Raw genomic sequence first — 18,825 nt, 5'->3', positions numbered from 1 at the left:
TGGTATGGACACCTTAGACTGAATGGTTTAGTTTGTTTCTATGCTGTACCTCTCTGACTCAATCCCATCACTCAGCTATAATCAGTGCGGATTGAAGAAGGCCTGAATTCTTCAGCCTTTCTTTTTAGATTAACTGAAGATTGTCCAGTGTCAAGAGAGTGACCGGTTGTAAACTGAGGAATTGAATGACAATGAGGATAAAACTGGCTTCCATTAGCCAATATGAAATTTTTTTGAATGATTGGTCATGCTTCATTATTTTCAGCAGGGTGGTGGGTTAACTTTAGACAGTGGAATATCTGTGGATGCAGTTTCCAGACAACCAGAAGACCTTTAACAAGGTTCCACATGAGAAACTGGTAACCATAATTAAACCTATTGGGATTGAAAGTCGTTTGTTGTCCTGGTTAAGGGATTGGTTCAGTAATAGTAGACAAAGAATAGGCATGATGTGTGTGTATTCCAATTTGAATAAAATGGCTAGAGTTGCTCCAAGAGGAACTGTTTGGGTCCTCGACTATGAACAGTATCCTCCCCCAAACTAAAGTGCCCACTTTCAGGCATTAATCACTCTAAATCAGGTCAACTGGATGGCACACACAATTTGTGAGCCTTGCACCAGAAACCTGAAGCAACTGCTCTACTCAAAACTTGGTCACAGCAGGACACTTCCAGGAAGACAGCAGGCAAACCTCAGGATATTCTCCAAAGGTATCCTGAGCAGCTTAAACATTTTTCACTGTTTGTGGACTGTGACCAAAATAGGGAAGGTCATTTCAGGAAGGCATGAAAGACATCAAGAGAATTACTTGGGAGCACGCAGGGATGAAGTTGATACATTAAAGTATGTCCAAATCTCCAAAAAAAACCTCATCGACTTAACCCTTTCAGTATCACCTGCCCCATATGTGACCGGTGATATTGACAAGAGAGCTGTGTATTTAAGTTTGTCATTGGTGCCATCGTGGTGTGGATTGGAGTAAAATTTACAAAAAAAAACACATTGGTAGGTTGAGTGACTGAGTGAAACCTATGACAGATGGTTCTTGAGAAAAATAGAGAGAAAAAGATCTCTGGACCAGCAAGCCAGACCAAATTCTGGGATCTGACTTATCCCTTAGTACCATCAGCTGGGATCATAAAAATTATTAAATTTAAATTTATTTGTTCCTGCAATTGGCATTGTATCGCTTCTTTGCCTTTCTTCAGGTTCTTTCAGGCCATCTCCCACTTTTATCTGAGTTTATTTTTTCCCTCTTCTGTTTTAACTCTTGGTTTTTACCTTCAATTGTGCCAGACCAACGTTGGTACAGCTTTATTTTTGAATTCTGTACTTGTTTATCTATCTTCTTCTAACTGTGCTTAGTGGCCCTTTGGTCCATGAACTTCAACTCTTGATTTAACCCCCTCATTGATCTTTTTGTCCTTCCAGCTGATTCTGTACCTTTCCCATATTTCAATAGGCAGATTGACACATCCGTAGAATGCAGTACTTTACATGTGACTGTGGGAGATGCTTTTCTAGCCTCGTGCTGATATTTTTGGACTCTGAGGCCCTACTGAAGTCACCAGTCAGCCATCTTTCTGTAGCTAATCTAATTTTGGATTATTAATGAGATGCAATTGGAGATATTATTGATGAGATATTCACACCAGTGAATGGTATTTGTACCTAGAGGACTTGAATAAAAAGGGAACTTTTTCTACAGATATACCAAGTTTTGCTTCAACCATTCTGAAGTAAGCTGCTCTGGTTACCACACCTCGGAAAATACATATTGATCTTACAGCAGATGCAAGTGTACATTAACCACCATGTAGGTTAGGCTTAGTAAACTAGAGTTGCAGGTGAGTCGAGATTTGATAACGCAGCCTTGTGGTCCTTGGAAAGTAGGAGACGGTCATAAGTGGGATTGAAAGAAGGCAGTGGCAGAGGACATCAATGTCAAGTCAGAGTCGTCTCAATTGGGAGAGAAACTGGGAAGTGGTTACTTCATGGAAGAGGTCAGAGAAGTGTGGAGTATGCTCAGAAAAAGCAGTAAATTCTGGTTGAATAAATAAAGTCAATCTGAGACATGTTTGTCCAAGGGTATTGAAGGATGTGGAACCAGGTTGGATGGATGATGTTAGAAATTTATCGGCCAGGATCTCATTCAGTGCTGAGAATAAGAAACCTGCTAACAGTGGTTTAAGTGAAAAGATGCATTTAAGTGAAAAACTAGAGAGAGAAGCAAAATTACGATGGTTGAATTAAATGAGAAATGGCTGGAATGAGGCTGGAGGGGAGCTAAATGCCAACACAGACTGGTTGGGCTGAATGGCCAATTTCAACACACACTTTTATGTAATGGAAGAAGAGGACTGAGAAGCTCTTGTTAGAGTTCTTCCTTCTATAACTGCATTTTGCATTGGAGGTTTGGACACTTGCTGCTTAAATGTCCTTGGATGGGGTATTATTTAATATTCATGTTTATTTTAAGTGAGCACCTTGTTCAAATGCCTCTGTCATGCCTCATTATCATCTTGTTTGATTTGCTATACAGTGAGAAAGTTCTCTGCTCATGGGCTTCTCTATCTTCTGATTCCAGGTTGGGAGAAGTGCTTTGACTGGGATACATACTTGAGAGAAACTGGTTCCAAAGCAGCTCCTGCAAGCCTGTTCATTAGGGTAAGTAAGGCAGGTACTGTCTGCCATAATTTTATAGCGATGACTACTGGATATGGAAGGCCACGAGTATAGTTCATCTTATTCCCCTCCACTGAGGGGCATAGTCTTAAGTAATTAAGATGGTTGAAAGTGAATTACGTTGTCATAGAATCTCCACAGTGTTGAAACGGACCATTTGGCCCAACAATTCCACACCACCCCTCCAGAGCATTCCACCCAGGCCAATCCCTCTACGCTTTCCTTGTAACCTTGCATTTCCCATGTCTAATCTGCCCAATTTACACACCCCTGGATACCACAGGCAATTTAGTTTGGCCAGTCCACCTAACCTGCACATCTTTGGACTGTGGGAGCAAACTGGAGCACCTGGAGGAAACCGGCACAGGCACAGGGAGAATGTCTATGGAGTCTGCACAGCCACCCGAGGGTGGAGTTGAATTCAGCTCTGGGGCATTGAGAGGTCGCAGGGCTAAGAACTGAGCCATCGTGCGATCCCTATTCCTGCACTGTTTCCTATGGACTGACTGGCTTACTGCTTTATTTCTATTTTACAGAATAGAATCCCCACAGCATGGAAACCAGCCATTGGGCCTAACGAGTCCACAACAATCCTTTGAAGACCATTCCACCTAGGCCCGTGCCCCTACCTTATCCCTGCATTTCCTATGGTTAACACAGCTAACCTACACATCCTGAACACTGGGTAATTTAACGTGGCCACCTAACTTGCACAACTTTGGACTGTGGGAGGAAACTGGAACACCTGGCAGAAATCCACACAGACATAGGGAGAATGTGCAAAGTCTACACAGACAGTTGCCTGAGGTTGGATTTTAACCCAGGTCCCTAGCACTGTGAGGCAGCAGTGCTAACAACTAAACCACTTGCTGCCCTAAAAGGGCAATATTCCTTTGGAACATAGAACAATACTGCACAGGAATGGGCCCTTCGGCCCACGACGCTGTGTTGAACATGATGCCTGCCCTTGGTCCATATCCCTCCATTCCTTGCATGTTCATGTGCTTAAGCACCACTATTGGATCTGCTTCCACCACTACCCTTTCTAGCGTGTTCCAGACTCCTACCACTGTCTATATTTTAAAAAAAACTTGCCCCTCATATCTCCTTTAAACTTTCCCTGAGTCACCTTAAGCGCATGCCTCCTAGTATTATACATTTTAAGTCATGGGGTGGGATAAAAGATTGTGGCTGACAACCTTATCTGTGCATCTCATAATTTTATAGAATTCTATCAAGCCCCCCGTCAGCCTCCACCACTCCAGAGAAAACGATCTGACTTTTTCTAGCTTGTCCTTTATAGGCCATACCCTATAATCCAGGCAGAATCTTGGTAAACCTCTCCTGGACTCTTTTCAAAGCCTCTGCATCCTTCCTGTAATGTAGTGACCAGAACTGAAAGCAATACTGTATGTGTGGCCTAAACAAAGTCTTATAAAGCTGTTATATGGAATTCTGACTCTTGTACTCAATACTCCAACCAATAAAGGCAAGCATGCCATAATCTAATGAGTCTTTGGAAGAATGGGGGACGTCCTATTTCAAAACAATAGGATGGCACACTGGCTCAGTGCTTGGCACTGCTGCCTCACAGCGCCAGGGACCCAGACTCTAATCCAGCCTCTGATGGACTCCTCATGTCTGTGTGGGTTTCTGCTGGGTGCTCCGGTGTGCAGTCTAGGTGAATTGGCCATGCTAAATTGTCCCTTAGTGTTTAGGTGTGTTAGTGATGGGAATTGCAGGGTTACAGAGAAAGCTTGGAGGGTTGGTTCTGGGTGGGATGCTGTTTGGACGGTCGGTGTGGACTTGTTGGGCTGAATGGCCTGTTTCCACACTGTAGGATTCTGATTTCTATTATGTGATAGAATATGTTGAACAAAATTGGGTTCTTGCTTTGGAGGGGAGAAGTATTGAAGAATGTGCATTATTGAGAAGCTAGGATATTAAAAAGATGAAATTGCAGAGATGGAACAAGCCTGATCTGTCATCTTGTTTGCTTGTGTTCCCAGACCCTACAGGCTACAGTAGACCTAAGATCTAAGAAGCAAAAATATTGCAAAGGGAGGTTATATGTTACAAGGCCTAGGATTGTAGGATTAAAAACAGCTTCGGTTTTCACATCTTTTTATCAGGACATTCCATACCATGGGTTTGAACCTGGAATGAAACTTGAGGCCATCGACCTGATGGAACCACGCCTGATCTGCGTTGCTACAGTGACACGCATAGTGAATCGTCTGTTGCGGGTCCATTTTGACGGGTGGAGCGACGAATATGATCAATGGGTAGACTGTGAATCGTCAGACCTGTATCCGGTGGGCTGGTGCGAGTTGACTGGCTATCAACTCCAAATGCCTGTAGATCCAGGTAAAGTACCAAAAATGGTCACCCTTTTCTCCAAATAGTGCAAGTATCTTTTTTTTTTTCGCAGAATTAGTTTTGTAATTCTTGTGGTAGTTAATTATCATGTCTAGCTCCACATGGCACCTCCGCCTTGATTCAGTTCCTATCCATCTAAATGCTATCAATGCATCTTCACTATGGCTTAAATGGTAACCCTCTTTCTTGCCCGTGAATTAGAATGTTGAAGGTTCTGGACCAGCTGTTGGGGCGAGAGCACAATATTCAGATTAATGCAGTTCAGAGGGGGAGATTCTTCATTTTTGAAGATGCTGCATTTAGAATGAGGGATTAAACTGAGGCATTGTCTATCCTCTGGATGTTAGGAGATCACTCAGCTTCACAGTGAGCAGGGGAGTTCTGCTGGGACACCCCTTAAACCATGACCCAGTCATGATCACATTACTGTTCATAGAAGCTTACTGTGCACATGTTGGCTGCTATGTTTTCCATATTACAAGTAACTTTACCTCATACTTTGGTTGGGAATTCATTGGCTACAAATCACTTTGGCATTGTCTCTGGTCACAAAGATGCTGCTGAAATGCAAGTCCTTGTTTCTTTTTCCTCCGCATTGGCTAATGGAATCTTATAAATATGTATACTTTGTGCCATTGTATTTTATTCCCACCATTAGTGTCAGATTTCTAATAATCCCTGTGTAGATCAATGAACGAAAAGAGCTGAATTTCCCAATTGAAGCCAGTAAAAGAAACAAATGGATGTGGTTTCACTTTTTGTAACTCCTACTTTAACAATCAATCCAAATACAACATAAATGAAACCTGAATCAACTGAAAAATTATGTTCAATTAAAACTGTAAATTGCACTTTAGCTAAGTAAGATTTGAAAAAAGTTACTTTGTAGAGCAGAATTTGAACAATGCTAAAAGGACACATGTTGCTGATGGTTTTCACCTTGCAGTCACTAAGACAAATGCATGAATGTCAAATTTCAAACTATCACAGTCTATACTACAGGAGGAAAGAAATGCAGTTTGGTTGACAAATTGATTCTGATTGGCGCAAGAATAGTTTTGAAGACCCAGAGGTTCCCTAAGTTCTGAAAATGTTTTAAAAGTGCAAGGCTTGAACATATTCGTTTGCTTTTCAGAGAATGGTCCTGAATGCGAATGTGTGTAGCTTCTCTCCAGCATTCTGTCTTAAATTGGTAGGCAGTGTAGCTGTTACCAGATGGAGGATTGCTTAGCAATTACTGCCCAATTGCAGAATCACATCTAACAGGAGATGGTTTGGATTTAGCAGTTGTGATTTGTTTGAGCAGTCTAGACTCTACTTATGTCCACCGACCAAAATAGTAAGATGTTTGCTCTTAATAAGCCAGTTGTTAGAATGATAGGTCTCATGGATTTTCTGGTGGTCCCTTTAACACACAAATATGTCACATCTGGCCCAAAGTCCTTCACAACTTACTCTTCCAGTGGTTAAGTTCACATCCTTTTTGTCACATAGAATTTTATCCTGCAACTGCCTCGAACAACGGCTTTCTGCATCAGAATTTCAGTATATGATTGTCAGCGAAAGGGCACACCTCCTCAAACTTTTTCTCCTTTCATTACAGCCCTGATGACCTAGGCTACCTTGAGTTGCTTACAACTGAAAGCTCAGTAACCCCCTGATGTGTAGTAAATCTGGCTGTGATTTAAAAACTGAGGCAACAGTATCAACTTTTCTTCGCTGTCTGAGCTGTTAGAATCCAGTCTTCAGTTTTTCTTGCTTTTTAGCTGTGTCATTTATACCGCTCCTTGCTTTCTACACTGTTCTGAGCGCTCCTTTTGCCCCTGATTCCCAGAAATATGAACTTTTTGTATCTTTTTAGTTAGGGTCTGTCTCAAAAAATCAGCCGTCAATACCAAAGTTAGGGCAGACAACGGCACTCAAACTGCTGATTTCATTAGAACATCTGTAGATAAAGCATTAAGTAGATTGATGATACAACTCTGCCACTCCCTTGTTACTGTTACACTTGTAGGTTGCTGATTTTGTTTTGGAGGAGGACATTCTTTCCTCTAATTAAACATCATCTTTAAATCCCTCCTGCTCTGCTCTGCTCTCACTGCAAGCTCAGCTCCTTTGCTGCTGATTCTCTATAGATCTCTAGCTTTCCTTCAGATTAAAACGCTTGTGAAATTCTCTCTTAATTTGACAATGAAATGAGTTTTAAACTCTACATGTACTGTCCCTCACTAAGAGCTCCCCTGAAAATTGCCTCCTGCCTGCATTGCTTCCAGACTGAATTACACTGAACTATCCCTCACCTAGCAGGCTGTCCGCAGTTGTTCAAACAACAGGTGTCTCACCACCACCATCTACATGGCAACTAGAAATGGGTACCAATTCCTGGCCTAACCATTGCTATCCTGTGTGCTTAGAAAATAATTTTTAAGAACACTCAAGTTTTCATTGGCCTGTCACCCATCCCTCTTGATGAAGTGCAAACTGTTCAGAATTCTGCCCTATATGAACTGTTCCAGGTTGCCCTGCACTTGAATGAAATATTCTGTCTGGTTCACAAATTCTTTAAAGAAACAGCTTGGCATGTGGGGACACTGTCTTAAGAGGATGATTGATTTGGTTTTCTGTGCAGTGTGGTGTAGAAATGCAAATAAATTCAGAGGTGATTGAAAGATTTCTGCATCAGAGGGGAGCAATAAATAATCTCAAGGAAGTTTGAAGTATTTCAAAGATTGATTGTTGTTTTTGGATGAAATTTTGGTGAAGTTTCACCTGATCTTTTGCATTTCATATAAAAATACATTTGTCTCAACTTCGCCTTCAGCTGCAATGGGAATTGAATTTAATAAACCATTGTTAACCCTATTGTTTTCTTGATTTCTATAGTCCTTAACACATTGCTTTAGATTCCCCATCTGCCCAAAATCTTTCTCCCCACCTCTAAATAACCATACAGTAACTCTTCCCCTTTATCTGCAGTGCAGTTCAGTCCTTTGCCCACCTGAATGCACTATTCCTTTGACTATGACTGTCTGCACCCAGCCCCCACAGCCCCCTCTCCTTCATGCACTGACATTTACTAAGTTTCCTGATTCCTGCCCTGCTGTATGGAAGTATTTATCTAGGAATTCAAGAATAGCACTGTTTTTCCTCTTTGTTTTCAAAAGCCTCCTCAGAAACTCTTTAGCATGAATTCTTCTGTTTGTCATACAAGCTCAGGCCAAACCTCAAGGTTCCTTTTTAAACAATCTTCATTAACAAATTTACGTAATGGAGGCAGTAGAGCTGCACTGGTTCCAAACTTCTAACAGATTTCTGAATAGATGATTACTGAAGTCATGGTTACATCAGTGTATTCCTCAGGCTCACCTGCACATTGATTAAACCTAATTTCTGTAGAACCCATCACTGACACAGGCTTCTGTCATCCTTCCAATCTTTCTCAGTGTCTGAAACAAAAACAGAAATTGTTGGAAAAACTCAGCCGGTCTGGCAGTATTTGTAGAGAGAAAGAGTTAATGTTTCAGGTCCAGTAACCCTTCTCAGCTTCTGCCTTTGTAGAAGCATTAGAAAAATGGCAGATTAGAGAAGGTCTATTTATCTCATCGGCTCAACTGTAAGGCTTTGTAATTATGCTCCCTCTACTCCTCTCAAAATCCTTATGATCACCTGCAGAGCCTGAAACTCAGAATTTAAAAAGCTGAGCTCACTGGGGGCAAACTTCTGAATTGTCCCCAGAGGGCACCCTTTGATCAAAACCCATCCAGTAAATGAATTGGGCTGACTAATCACTGGTATAGCAACTCCCACTAATATGGGATCGCTTTCATTCCAGCTGGAAACAACACCAACATTCCCTTGAAGTCTTGGGCTAGAAAACGGCAAGTAACAATCATGTGACATAAATGCCAAGGAATGACCATCTTCAATAAGAGACAATTTGGCCTCCATCCCTTGACATTCAATGGCATTGCCATCTCTGAATGCCCTGCTGTCAATGTCCTGGAAGGTCCCATTGATCAGAAACTGACCTAGACACTCCAATGAAGTACAGTGGCTATGAACAGGTCAGAGACTAGGAATACTGCTGCAAGTAGTTCCCTTTTTGACTCCCCCACCCTGTCCACCACCTACAAGGCACAAGTCAGGAGTGTGATAGAATACTCCCCACTTGCCTCCTCGAGTGCAGCCTCAACAACACTCAAGAAACTTAACACCATCCAGGACAAAGCAGCCGCTTGATTGCCATCACATCCACAAACATCCTTTCCCTCCATCACCAATGCTCAGTAGCAACAGTGTGTACTATCTACAAGATGCATTGCAGAAATTCTCCAGAGATCCTGAACACCTTTGAAACCCATGACGACTTCCATCTAGAAGGACAAAAGCAGTCGTTAAATGGGGACATCGCCTCCTCAAGGGCAATTAATGCTGGCCAGCCAGCAATGCCCACATCACACGTGTGAATAAGATTTCAATAAATTAGTATTCACTGCAGGAGGTGGCAACTGTTCTAAGAAACCTTTCTATTTTGCAGGAAGACTTGTATCTGCATCTCAAAGGGAATAAGAGCAAATTGCATCAAATTAAGCAATAATAGCTGATCTCAGGCTTCAATGTTACTTTCTTGCCCTCTTTTCCCCCATGGCCCTCAATTCCCTGAAAAACCAAACATTTGCCAATCCCATCCTTAAATATATTGGTTCACAACCCTCTGGAGCAGTGATTTTAGGGAATACTTTTGAGGAAAGCTTAAACTAATTTAATAGGTGAATAGCCATCAGATGAAACAGTGGGGAAGATTTAATGAGGTAAACAATATTTACAGAAGACTGGGAGAAGCAAGTAGCACTCCATTAAGAAGAAATTGCTAAGGGACAAATGCAAAGCACTCAAAGATGGGTTTGAAGTGCATATGCATCGAACATGGTGATTGCAGTACAGAAGGTGACCATTTAGTGCTGGTTCTTTGAAAAAGCCCTCACACTTGACCCCCTAGATTTTTTCCCCCCCCCCACTTTGTCTGCAACTCCAGTATCTATCCAACTCCTTTCAAAATAACCTCTGGCTGCGGCTTCCACCATCTTTTCCATTTAAGCATTTCGGAATCTAACAATTGAGTGGAGCATTTTTTCCATTCACCCTTCTAGTTCCTTTGGCAAAGCTTTTGGTATGTATGACCTTGACTGAGTTGAAGTCATTTTTGAAAACATAAGTTGGGCAATGTCTTAACCTTCATTTCAAGTTACACAGTCTTGTGGAGGGCTTTACTTATGAAGAAAGGTCAACCAGCTTGGGTCTTTGAAAATTGGAATTTAGAAGAATGAGTGGTAATTTGAATTGAACTCCTGAACAGATTTGATTTAAGTTGGGTTCTGAAAGGATGTTTCCATTTATAGGCGAAGCTAGAACTGGGGTGGGTGCGGCTGGAAAAATTAATGCAGAGAGTGTGAAGTGATATATTTCATGGACAGAACAAAGAGGCAAAATAAACTAAATGATACAGTTTTAAAGAGGGTGCAGAGATGAGAGGTTTGTATTGCTGGACAAGTTAAGATAGGTTTTTTTTGGGATTCTTGTAGAATACGAAAAAGTTAAGCTAAATCTTTATAAGTTAAGCATATGATCCTCACTTGGGATGCTTTGTTCAGTACTGGGTGCTGCATTTTGGCAAGAATGTTGAAGCTTTGGAGCAGGTGCAGAAGAGATGGTACTCAGGATGAGGTATTTGCTGGAAAAGCCAGGATTGCTGACTTTAGAGCTGAGCATGGTAAGACGGCATTTAACAGCGGTGCTGAAAATGCTAATTGGTTTTGAAGGTTAATTCAGCAATAAAAGTCTTTTCAGCTGGCAGATGGATTGGAAACCAGAGGACACGTGGCTACTGGTGCAGGACGGAGGGCTTTGGATAATTGGGGCTTTTTCTGGGGTAGGTGGGACCTCTACAAGCAGGATGGTCTTCACCTGAACCAGAGGAGTACCAATATCCTGGCGGGGAAATTCACTAAGGCAATTCAGGTTGGTTTAAACTAATTCAGCAGGGGGATGGGAACCAAAATTGTAGTTGAAGTATGGAAAAGGTTGAGAGTAGGGAGGTCCGAAATAAAGTTTCAGGGACGCAAGGTGGCACCGGCAAGCAAGAGGTTGGTTTGAAGTGTGTCTACTTCAATGCCAGGAGCATCTGGAATAAGGTGGGTGAACTTGCAGCATGGGTTGGTACCTGGGCCATTTCGGAGACACGGATAGAGCAGGGACAGGAATGGTTGTTGCAGGTTCCAGGATTTAGATGTTTCAGTAAGAACAGAGAAGATGGTAAAAGAGGGGGAGGTGTGGCATTGTTGGTCAAGGACAGTATTACAGTTGCAGAAAGGATGTTTGGGGACTCATCAATTGAGGTAGTATGGGCTGAGGTTAGAGACAGGAAAGGAGAGGTCACTCTTTTGGGAGTTTCCTATAGGCGTCTGAATAGTTCCAGAAATGTAGAGGAAAGGATAGCAAAGACGATTCTCGATAGGAGTGAGAGAGACAGGGTAGTTGTCATGGGGGACTTCAACTTTCCAAATATTGACTGGCGACACTATAGTTCGAGTACTATAGATGGATCACTTTTTGTCCAGTGTGTGCGGGAGGGCTTCCTGACACAGTATGTAGACAGGCCAACAAGGGGCGAAGCCACATTAGATTTGGTACTGGCTAATGAGCCCGGCCAGGTGTTAGATTTGGAAGTAGGTGAGCACTTTGGTGATAGCGATCACAATTTTGTTATGTTTATTTTAGTGATGGAAAGGGACGGGTGTATACCACTGGGTAAGAATTATAGCTGGGGGAAAGGCAATTACGACGAGATTAGGCAAGATTTAGGGAGCATAGGATGGGGAAGGAAACTGCAGGGGATGGGCACGTTAGAAATGTGCTTATTCAGGGAAAAGCTCCTGTGTTCTAGATAAGTATGTACCCGTCAGACAGGGAGGATGTTGTAGAGTGCGGGAGCCGTGGTTTACGAAGGAGGTGGAATGTCTGGTCGGGAGGAAGAAGAAGGCTTATGTTAGGATGAGATGTGAAGGCTCAGTTAGGGTGCTTGAGGGTTACACAGTAGCCAGGAAAGACCTAAAGAGAGAGCTCAGAAGAGCAAGGAGGAGACATGAGAAGTTGTTGGCGGATAGGATCAGGGTAAACCCCGAGGCTTTCTGTAGGTATTTAAGGAATAAAAGAATGACTAGAGTAAGATTAGGTCCAATCAAGGATAGTAGTGGGAAGTTGTGTGTGGAGTCAGAGGAGATAGGGGAAACACTAAATGAATATTTTTTGACAGTATGCACTCTAGAAAACGACAATGTTGTCGAGGAGAATACTGAGATACAGGCTACTAGACTAGGTGGGATTGAGGCTCACAAGGAAGAGGTATTGGAAATCCTACAGAGTGTGAAAATAGATAAGTCCCCTAGGCCGGATGAGAATTATCCTAGGATCCTCTGGGAAGCCAGGGAGGAGATTGCCGAGCCTTTGGCATTGATCTTTAACTCGTCATTGTCTACAGGAATAGTGCCAGATGACTGGAGGATAGCAAATGTGGTTCCCCTGTTCAAGAAGGGGAGTAGAGACGACCCTGGTCGTTATAAACCAGTGAGCCTTACCTCAGTTGTTGGTAAAGTGTTGGAAAAGGTTATAAGAGATAGGATTTATAATCATCTAGAAAAGAATAATTTGATTAGGGATAGTCAGCACGATTTTGTGAAGGGTAGGTGGTGCCTCACAAACCTTATTGAGTTCTTTTGAGAAGGTGACCAAACAAGTAGATGAGAGTAAACCGGTTGATTTGGAGTATATGGATTTCAGCAAGGCATTTGATAAGGTTCCCCACAGTAGGCTATTGTACAAAATGCGGAGGAATGGGATTGTGGGAGATATAGCAGTTTGGATCGGAAATTGGCTTGCTGAAAGAAGACAAAGGGTAGTTGTTGATGGGAAATGTTCATCCTGGAGTCCAGTTACTAGTAGTGTACCGCAAAGGTCAGTGTTGGGTCCACTGCTCTTTGTCATTTATAAAAATGACCTGGGTGAGGGCATAGAAGGATGGGTTAGTAAATTTGCAGATGACACCAGGGTCGGTGGAGTTGTGGATAGTGACGAAGGATGCTGTAGGTTGCAGAGAGACATAGATAAGCTGCAGAGCTGGGCTGAGAGGTGGCAAATGGAGTCTAATGTGGGCAAGTGTGAGGTGATGCACTTTGGTAGGAGTAACCGGAATGCAAAGTACAGGGCTAATGGTAAGATTCTTGGTAGTGTAGATGAGCAGAGAGATCTCGGTGTCCATGTACACAGATCCTTGAAAGTTGCTACCCAGGTTGACAGGGCTGTTAAGAAGGCATACAGTGTTTTAGCTTTTATTAATAGAGGGATTGAGTTCTGGAACCATGAGCTTATGCTGCGGCTGTACAAAACTCTGTTGCGGCCGCACTTGCAGTATTTCACACAGTTCTGGTCACTGCATTATGTGAAGGATGTGGAAGCTTTGGAAAAGGTGCAGAGGAGATTTACGAGGATGTTGCCTGGTATGGAGGGAAGGTCTTACGAGGAAAGGCTGAAGGACTTGAGGCTGTTTTCATTAGAGAGAAGAAGGTTGAGAGGTGACTTAATGAGACATAGAAGATCATCAGAGGGTTAGATAGGGAGAGCCTTTTTCCTAGGATGGTGACAGCGAGCATGAGGAGGCATAGCTTTAAATTGAGGGGTGAAAGACATAGGACAGATATCAGCGGTAGTTTCTTCACTCAAAGTATTAAGGGAATGGAACGCTTTGCCTGCAACAGTAGTAGATTCACCAACTTTAAGTACATTCAAGTCGTCATTGGAGAAGCATATGGACATACATGGAATAGCAAAGGTTAGTTGGGCTTCAGATTGGTATGACAGGTCGGCACAACATCGAGGGCCGAAGGACCTGTACTGTGCTGTAATGTTCGATGACACAGATTTGATGTGATTCACAAAGGAATCTGTGATGAGATCACAACACAAGTTGTGATCAGAATGCATTTCTGCAAAGTGGAGATTTGCTCATAACTTTCAAAAGATACTGCTTTTCCTTCAAATATTTAACTAATTATGGGGGAAGAAAAAGCTCATCATTTAATTATTCTCTGTTATTTTGGTTTTATGGGAACATGAGGAATGAAAGCAAGAGCTGGTGATGCTAGGGCAGTAGGAAAGCAAAGATGATCATGGAGTGAGTTCATAATTTCAGTTTTGTTCTCCTGCATAAGTGGCAAATGGTGTGAGAGAATGAGTGGTCAGATTTTTTTTTTCTTACTGCTAAAATCAGCCATGGAGGACTCTGGAAAATATCAGGTGGTGATCAGGGCCAGGAAGTAGAATGTATGTTGCGGATTCAGCATCTTGACTGGCAAATAGTGCAGGGATATGAAGAGTCGAACATAAGTGACCCATGGATACAATTATCCTGTGTTTAACCATAGTAAAAATGTAGTGTCAGTTGTCTTGGTTGCACACAGAGTAGTGAGGTAAAGGAATGACCATAAAGAGCAAGAGGTTGCGTGTTCAAGCAAAGACTACTATAGTGATGAACCCATTATGAATGAATAATGTTAACCTGACTGTCATCTTTTAGCTCCAGCACCCCAACGAATGTGAGTAGAACTATGGATCTTGTATTTTTTTTCTTTTTCTACGACCCTAATGTTTGTTGTCCAGTCCTGTTCAGATTGCCTTTGGAAAGATGGGTCTTTGTTATAGTACACTAATTTCTTTTTATTTTTTAATCCAGCTCCTGAAAAACCTGCCACGAAATCAACAGAAGCCCCTAAGACAAAGAGGAAACCTTACGGGAAGAAAAGTAAGTCCTCACATGTTTGTTTATTTTTCCCAAATCAAAATTACGTGTAGTTTTGGGGCAAAGAGTTGATCTGAAATGTGAGCTTCCATTTCTGCAGCCCCTGGTGATTCAGATATGGGCATTAACTTGCTAAACTATCTTTACCCCTCAAATTATTCTGTGAAATATCCTGAACATGAGGATATCTACAAGGTTTTTTTTAAGACTATTTCAAATTAGAGGGTTCATGTGACATTATTTTGTTCTCATTTAAGTGATCTTTTTAGATTGTTGTTTATTCTGACCGAGGTTGAATATATTTCAAAATATTTGCATGCTGTTTTAATTTATTATTATTTCTTTTATTAGTACAACTTGTGACATTGGCGAGCTTGCAACGCATGATGATTTTTGGATGGTGGGTGAAACAGTTCTCCATCCTTGATTTTAACATTGGGTATATTTGAGCACATTCCTGACTATTCCCTAAACTGTGAGGGAGATGATCAACATGTTAATATTTGTTGAGCCCTGGCCTTGTGGATAGTGCATTTGAGATCTCCTCATTTATAATACCAGGTTGTGAGGTACCACATTCCACAGAAAAGTGCAACAGTCATGTTGAAATTATTGTGCCCCTTCCTTGTCAGTGTCTGTTTTTTATCCATTTTGTCTTAAATGTAAATGAAGGAGGAGTAGCGAATGGTAATGTCACTGGATTAAAATCCAGAGTTCCAGACTCATGCTCTGCCAAACAGATTCAAATCCAACTATAATAGCTAGTGGAATTTAAATTCAATTAAAAATTCCCAAATGTAAAATTAGTATTGCCAGCAATGAAATGGCTATTGATTTGTCACTAAAGCATTTCTGTTTCACTCAATACTTTTTAGAGAAGGTAGTCTGCTGTTGGTAGCTGGTCTGGCCTGCATTCAACTCCAGACCCACATCAGTGTGCTTGTTTTAACTGCATTTTGAAATGACCCAGCAGCATTAGTTAAGGCTGGGAAACAAATGCTGGCCTTGACACTGATCCTCTTGTACCATGAATGAATTAAAAGGTATCTTAGTGGACTTTTGCTAGATTTACAATTACGTCATTTGGTTGGACTGAATGTTTCTAGGAGACCAGCAGATCTTCGTTGATGGCTTAGAAAATGTATCTTCTGAGCAGTAGTGCCATTAAATTCAGATTCGTTCTGCCAGCTGTGCTGCATTTGCTTACCTCAATCAAGGTAGCTCATTGAGCCCTATAACCATTTTGTATGTTTCAACAGTGTAGATGCAAGAAGTATGTTTCCCCTGACTGGGGGTCACGTTGTTTGATAGCACATTTAGGCTCTTTAGAGATTGGTTTAGGATGAGGCAAAGTGAAGGACTGCATTCAGGCTGAGACTTCAAAGCCCTGCTATTTATTATATATCTGCTGCTGAACATGGTAATCATAGATATGCCAAGCTCCGACTTAAAGATATGTTAGGTAAGGAGTAAACTATCTTCCCTGTGTGTTCATGTCTATGTGCTGTTGGTCTTCCTGCGGCAGCATTGCAGTCTGCTTCCAGAGTTCTGGCATAGTCTAACTTCACCCACACTGGTATTTGTACTCAAATGTGAAGCTCTGTGACAGAACTACACCGTTCCTTCAGGATCTTTATTGCTTTTGCACAACATTTGGAATTTGGTTGGGGACAAGGGGACATTCTCAAAATAAGAGGTAGACTATTTAGGATGGAGACGAGGAATTTTTTCACTCAATAGGTATTAAATCTTTGGTGTTTTGTAGTGTAGAGAACTGTGGAGTTTTAATGTTCAAGACAGAAATAACAATTGCTTGTGTGTTGTAAAGTTACCTCTGGATATGAGAATGCAATGGGGAAAATGCTGTTGAAGTAAATGATCAGGCTCGATAGTTGAACGGTGAAGCAGCCTTGAGGGGCCAAATGGCCTATCCTTCCCAAGTTCCAACATCCTTAAAAACTCAGTACCTCTGAGATAATGTGGAGGAGTATATTTTAGGTGTTAAGGAGTTAGGTTTTTTTGAAAGACTTCCCTTTTTTTTTGCCTTTTATTGGAGTCAATAGAATATAATCAGAGTTGTACAGCACAGAAACAGACCCTAACTGGTCCCAACTCATCCATGCTGACTAGATATCCCATTCTGACCTTGTCCCATTTGCCTCTATTTGGTCCCTCTCAACCCTTTCTATTCATGTACCTATCTAGACGTCTTTTAAATGTTATTGTATCAGCCCCCTCCACCTCTGGCAACTTGTTCCATGCATCCATGTCCCTCTGCATGGGAAGAGTTACTACTCAAGTCCTTTTTAAATCTTTCCCCTCTCAGCATAAACCTGTGCCCTCTGGTTCTGTGTTAATAATGAATCTTTTTGTGTGACACCAGGTTAGCATGGTGATTACGTTACTGTACTTCAGTAATCCTGAGACCTGGAATAATGATCCAGAGATGTGAGTTCAACTCCATCACAAAATTGGAAAATTTAGATTCAATTTAATGAAATGCTAGTATTCATAATGATGACCATGAATTTACTAAATTGTTGTTGGCAAAGAGAGCTGCCCATTTTAAGGAAAGTCTGCCATTTCTATCTGATCTGGCCCATTATGACTCCAGACCCACAGAGGAGTATAAGAGATAACAAGGTGTGGAGCTGGTTGAACATAGCAGGCCAAGCAGCATCAGAGGAGCAGGAAGGCTGACATTTCGAGCCTAGACCCTTCTTCCTCTGCTGCTTGGCCTGCTGTGTTCATCCAGCTCTACACCTTGTCTCAGATTCTCCAGCATCTGCAGTTCCTACTAACACAGAGGAGTATGTCTGCTAATTCTCCTCTGAAAAGCAAGCCATTCCATTGTGTTCAAGAAGGTGGTTCATTGCTAATTTTGCAAAGGCTGTTGGAAATGGGCAGCAAATGTTGGCCTTATCAGAGATGTCATTGTGAATGGTTTTCTTTAAAGTCTTAGACAGGCACCGCTATTAATGAACGTTTACTCTTCTTCCATAAGAAGATGAATTCAAAAGTTACATGACACCAGGTTGTTATCCAACAGGTTTATTTAAAATCACAAGCTTTTGAAGTGATGCTCCTTCATCAGGTGATGATTTCTTTGACTAAGGAGCAGTGCCCTGAAAGCTTGTCATTTTAAATAAACCTGTTAGGCTATAACCTAATGTCGTGTGACTTTTGATTTTGTCTGCCCCAGCCCCACACCATCTCCACATCATAAAAAGATGCTCTCACATTAGAGTGCCTCTTTTACTGAAATTAGTTTGACAACTTTGAACCTTTTTGTATTTTATAATTATTTGTAATGAAGACATGATCTGAACAATAGCCGTTATACTATATACATGAGTTGAATTGACTTTAGGACACATTGTCAGCAAATTATTCTCTTTCATATTTACTGTCCATTGTAAATTACCGTTTCCTAAGTGATGCAAAGGAAAGCTGCAACTGCCAATGAGGCAGGTCACTTAACCTTCATGTCATCAGCACTCATTTAATAGTTATGTGATAAATATTTGATTTTTAATATAACTGTATAGCAATAGCCACTTTGATATGATCAGTCAAGCTCCCAATGTGATTCATTTCCAGTTGCTGGCAGTAATGTACATTTATACATAAGGACACATTCTCTGTAAACAAAAGAAATATATTCCAGTTTGCGCCTCCTTTAAATTACATGGGAGCTTGGGAAGCCTGCAGATTTTCAGTTCTTTCTCCATGACGACACCTAGACCAATCAACTCTCCGCTTTCTCCTGTAGACCATGTTATTGTGAATTTGGCATTTTTGTTTGTCCTGTTGATTGCAAGGCAGGCTTTGGCAATGTATCTATTTTCAGCAATCTTCAAGTTCTGTGAAGCAACCATTGGTAGATATTTATCAATCAATTCAGATGGCT

The 18,825-nt window shown here is 41.6% G+C and overlaps 1 protein-coding gene across 3 annotated transcripts in view; it reads left to right on the top strand.

Annotated features, from left to right (window-relative positions):
- Nucleotides 1-18,825, top strand: part of LOC125447227 (lethal(3)malignant brain tumor-like protein 2) — a 158,294-nt gene that overhangs the window by 57,295 nt on the left and 82,174 nt on the right. For all 3 annotated transcript variants that reach the window (XM_048521472.2, XM_048521471.2, XM_048521470.2), the window contains exons 13-15: nucleotides 2,589-2,668; nucleotides 4,819-5,053; nucleotides 14,850-14,918. In XM_048521472.2, coding sequence (XP_048377429.1) covers nucleotides 2,589-2,668; nucleotides 4,819-5,053; nucleotides 14,850-14,918 — 384 coding nt within the window. The remainder of the gene's footprint in view (nucleotides 1-2,588; nucleotides 2,669-4,818; nucleotides 5,054-14,849; nucleotides 14,919-18,825) is intronic.

Source organism: Stegostoma tigrinum, chromosome 38 (genome assembly GCF_030684315.1).
Source record: "Stegostoma tigrinum isolate sSteTig4 chromosome 38, sSteTig4.hap1, whole genome shotgun sequence".
Lineage (NCBI taxonomy): Eukaryota > Metazoa > Chordata > Chondrichthyes > Orectolobiformes > Stegostomatidae > Stegostoma > Stegostoma tigrinum.
This window is presented reverse-complemented; position numbering and strand designations above follow the sequence as displayed.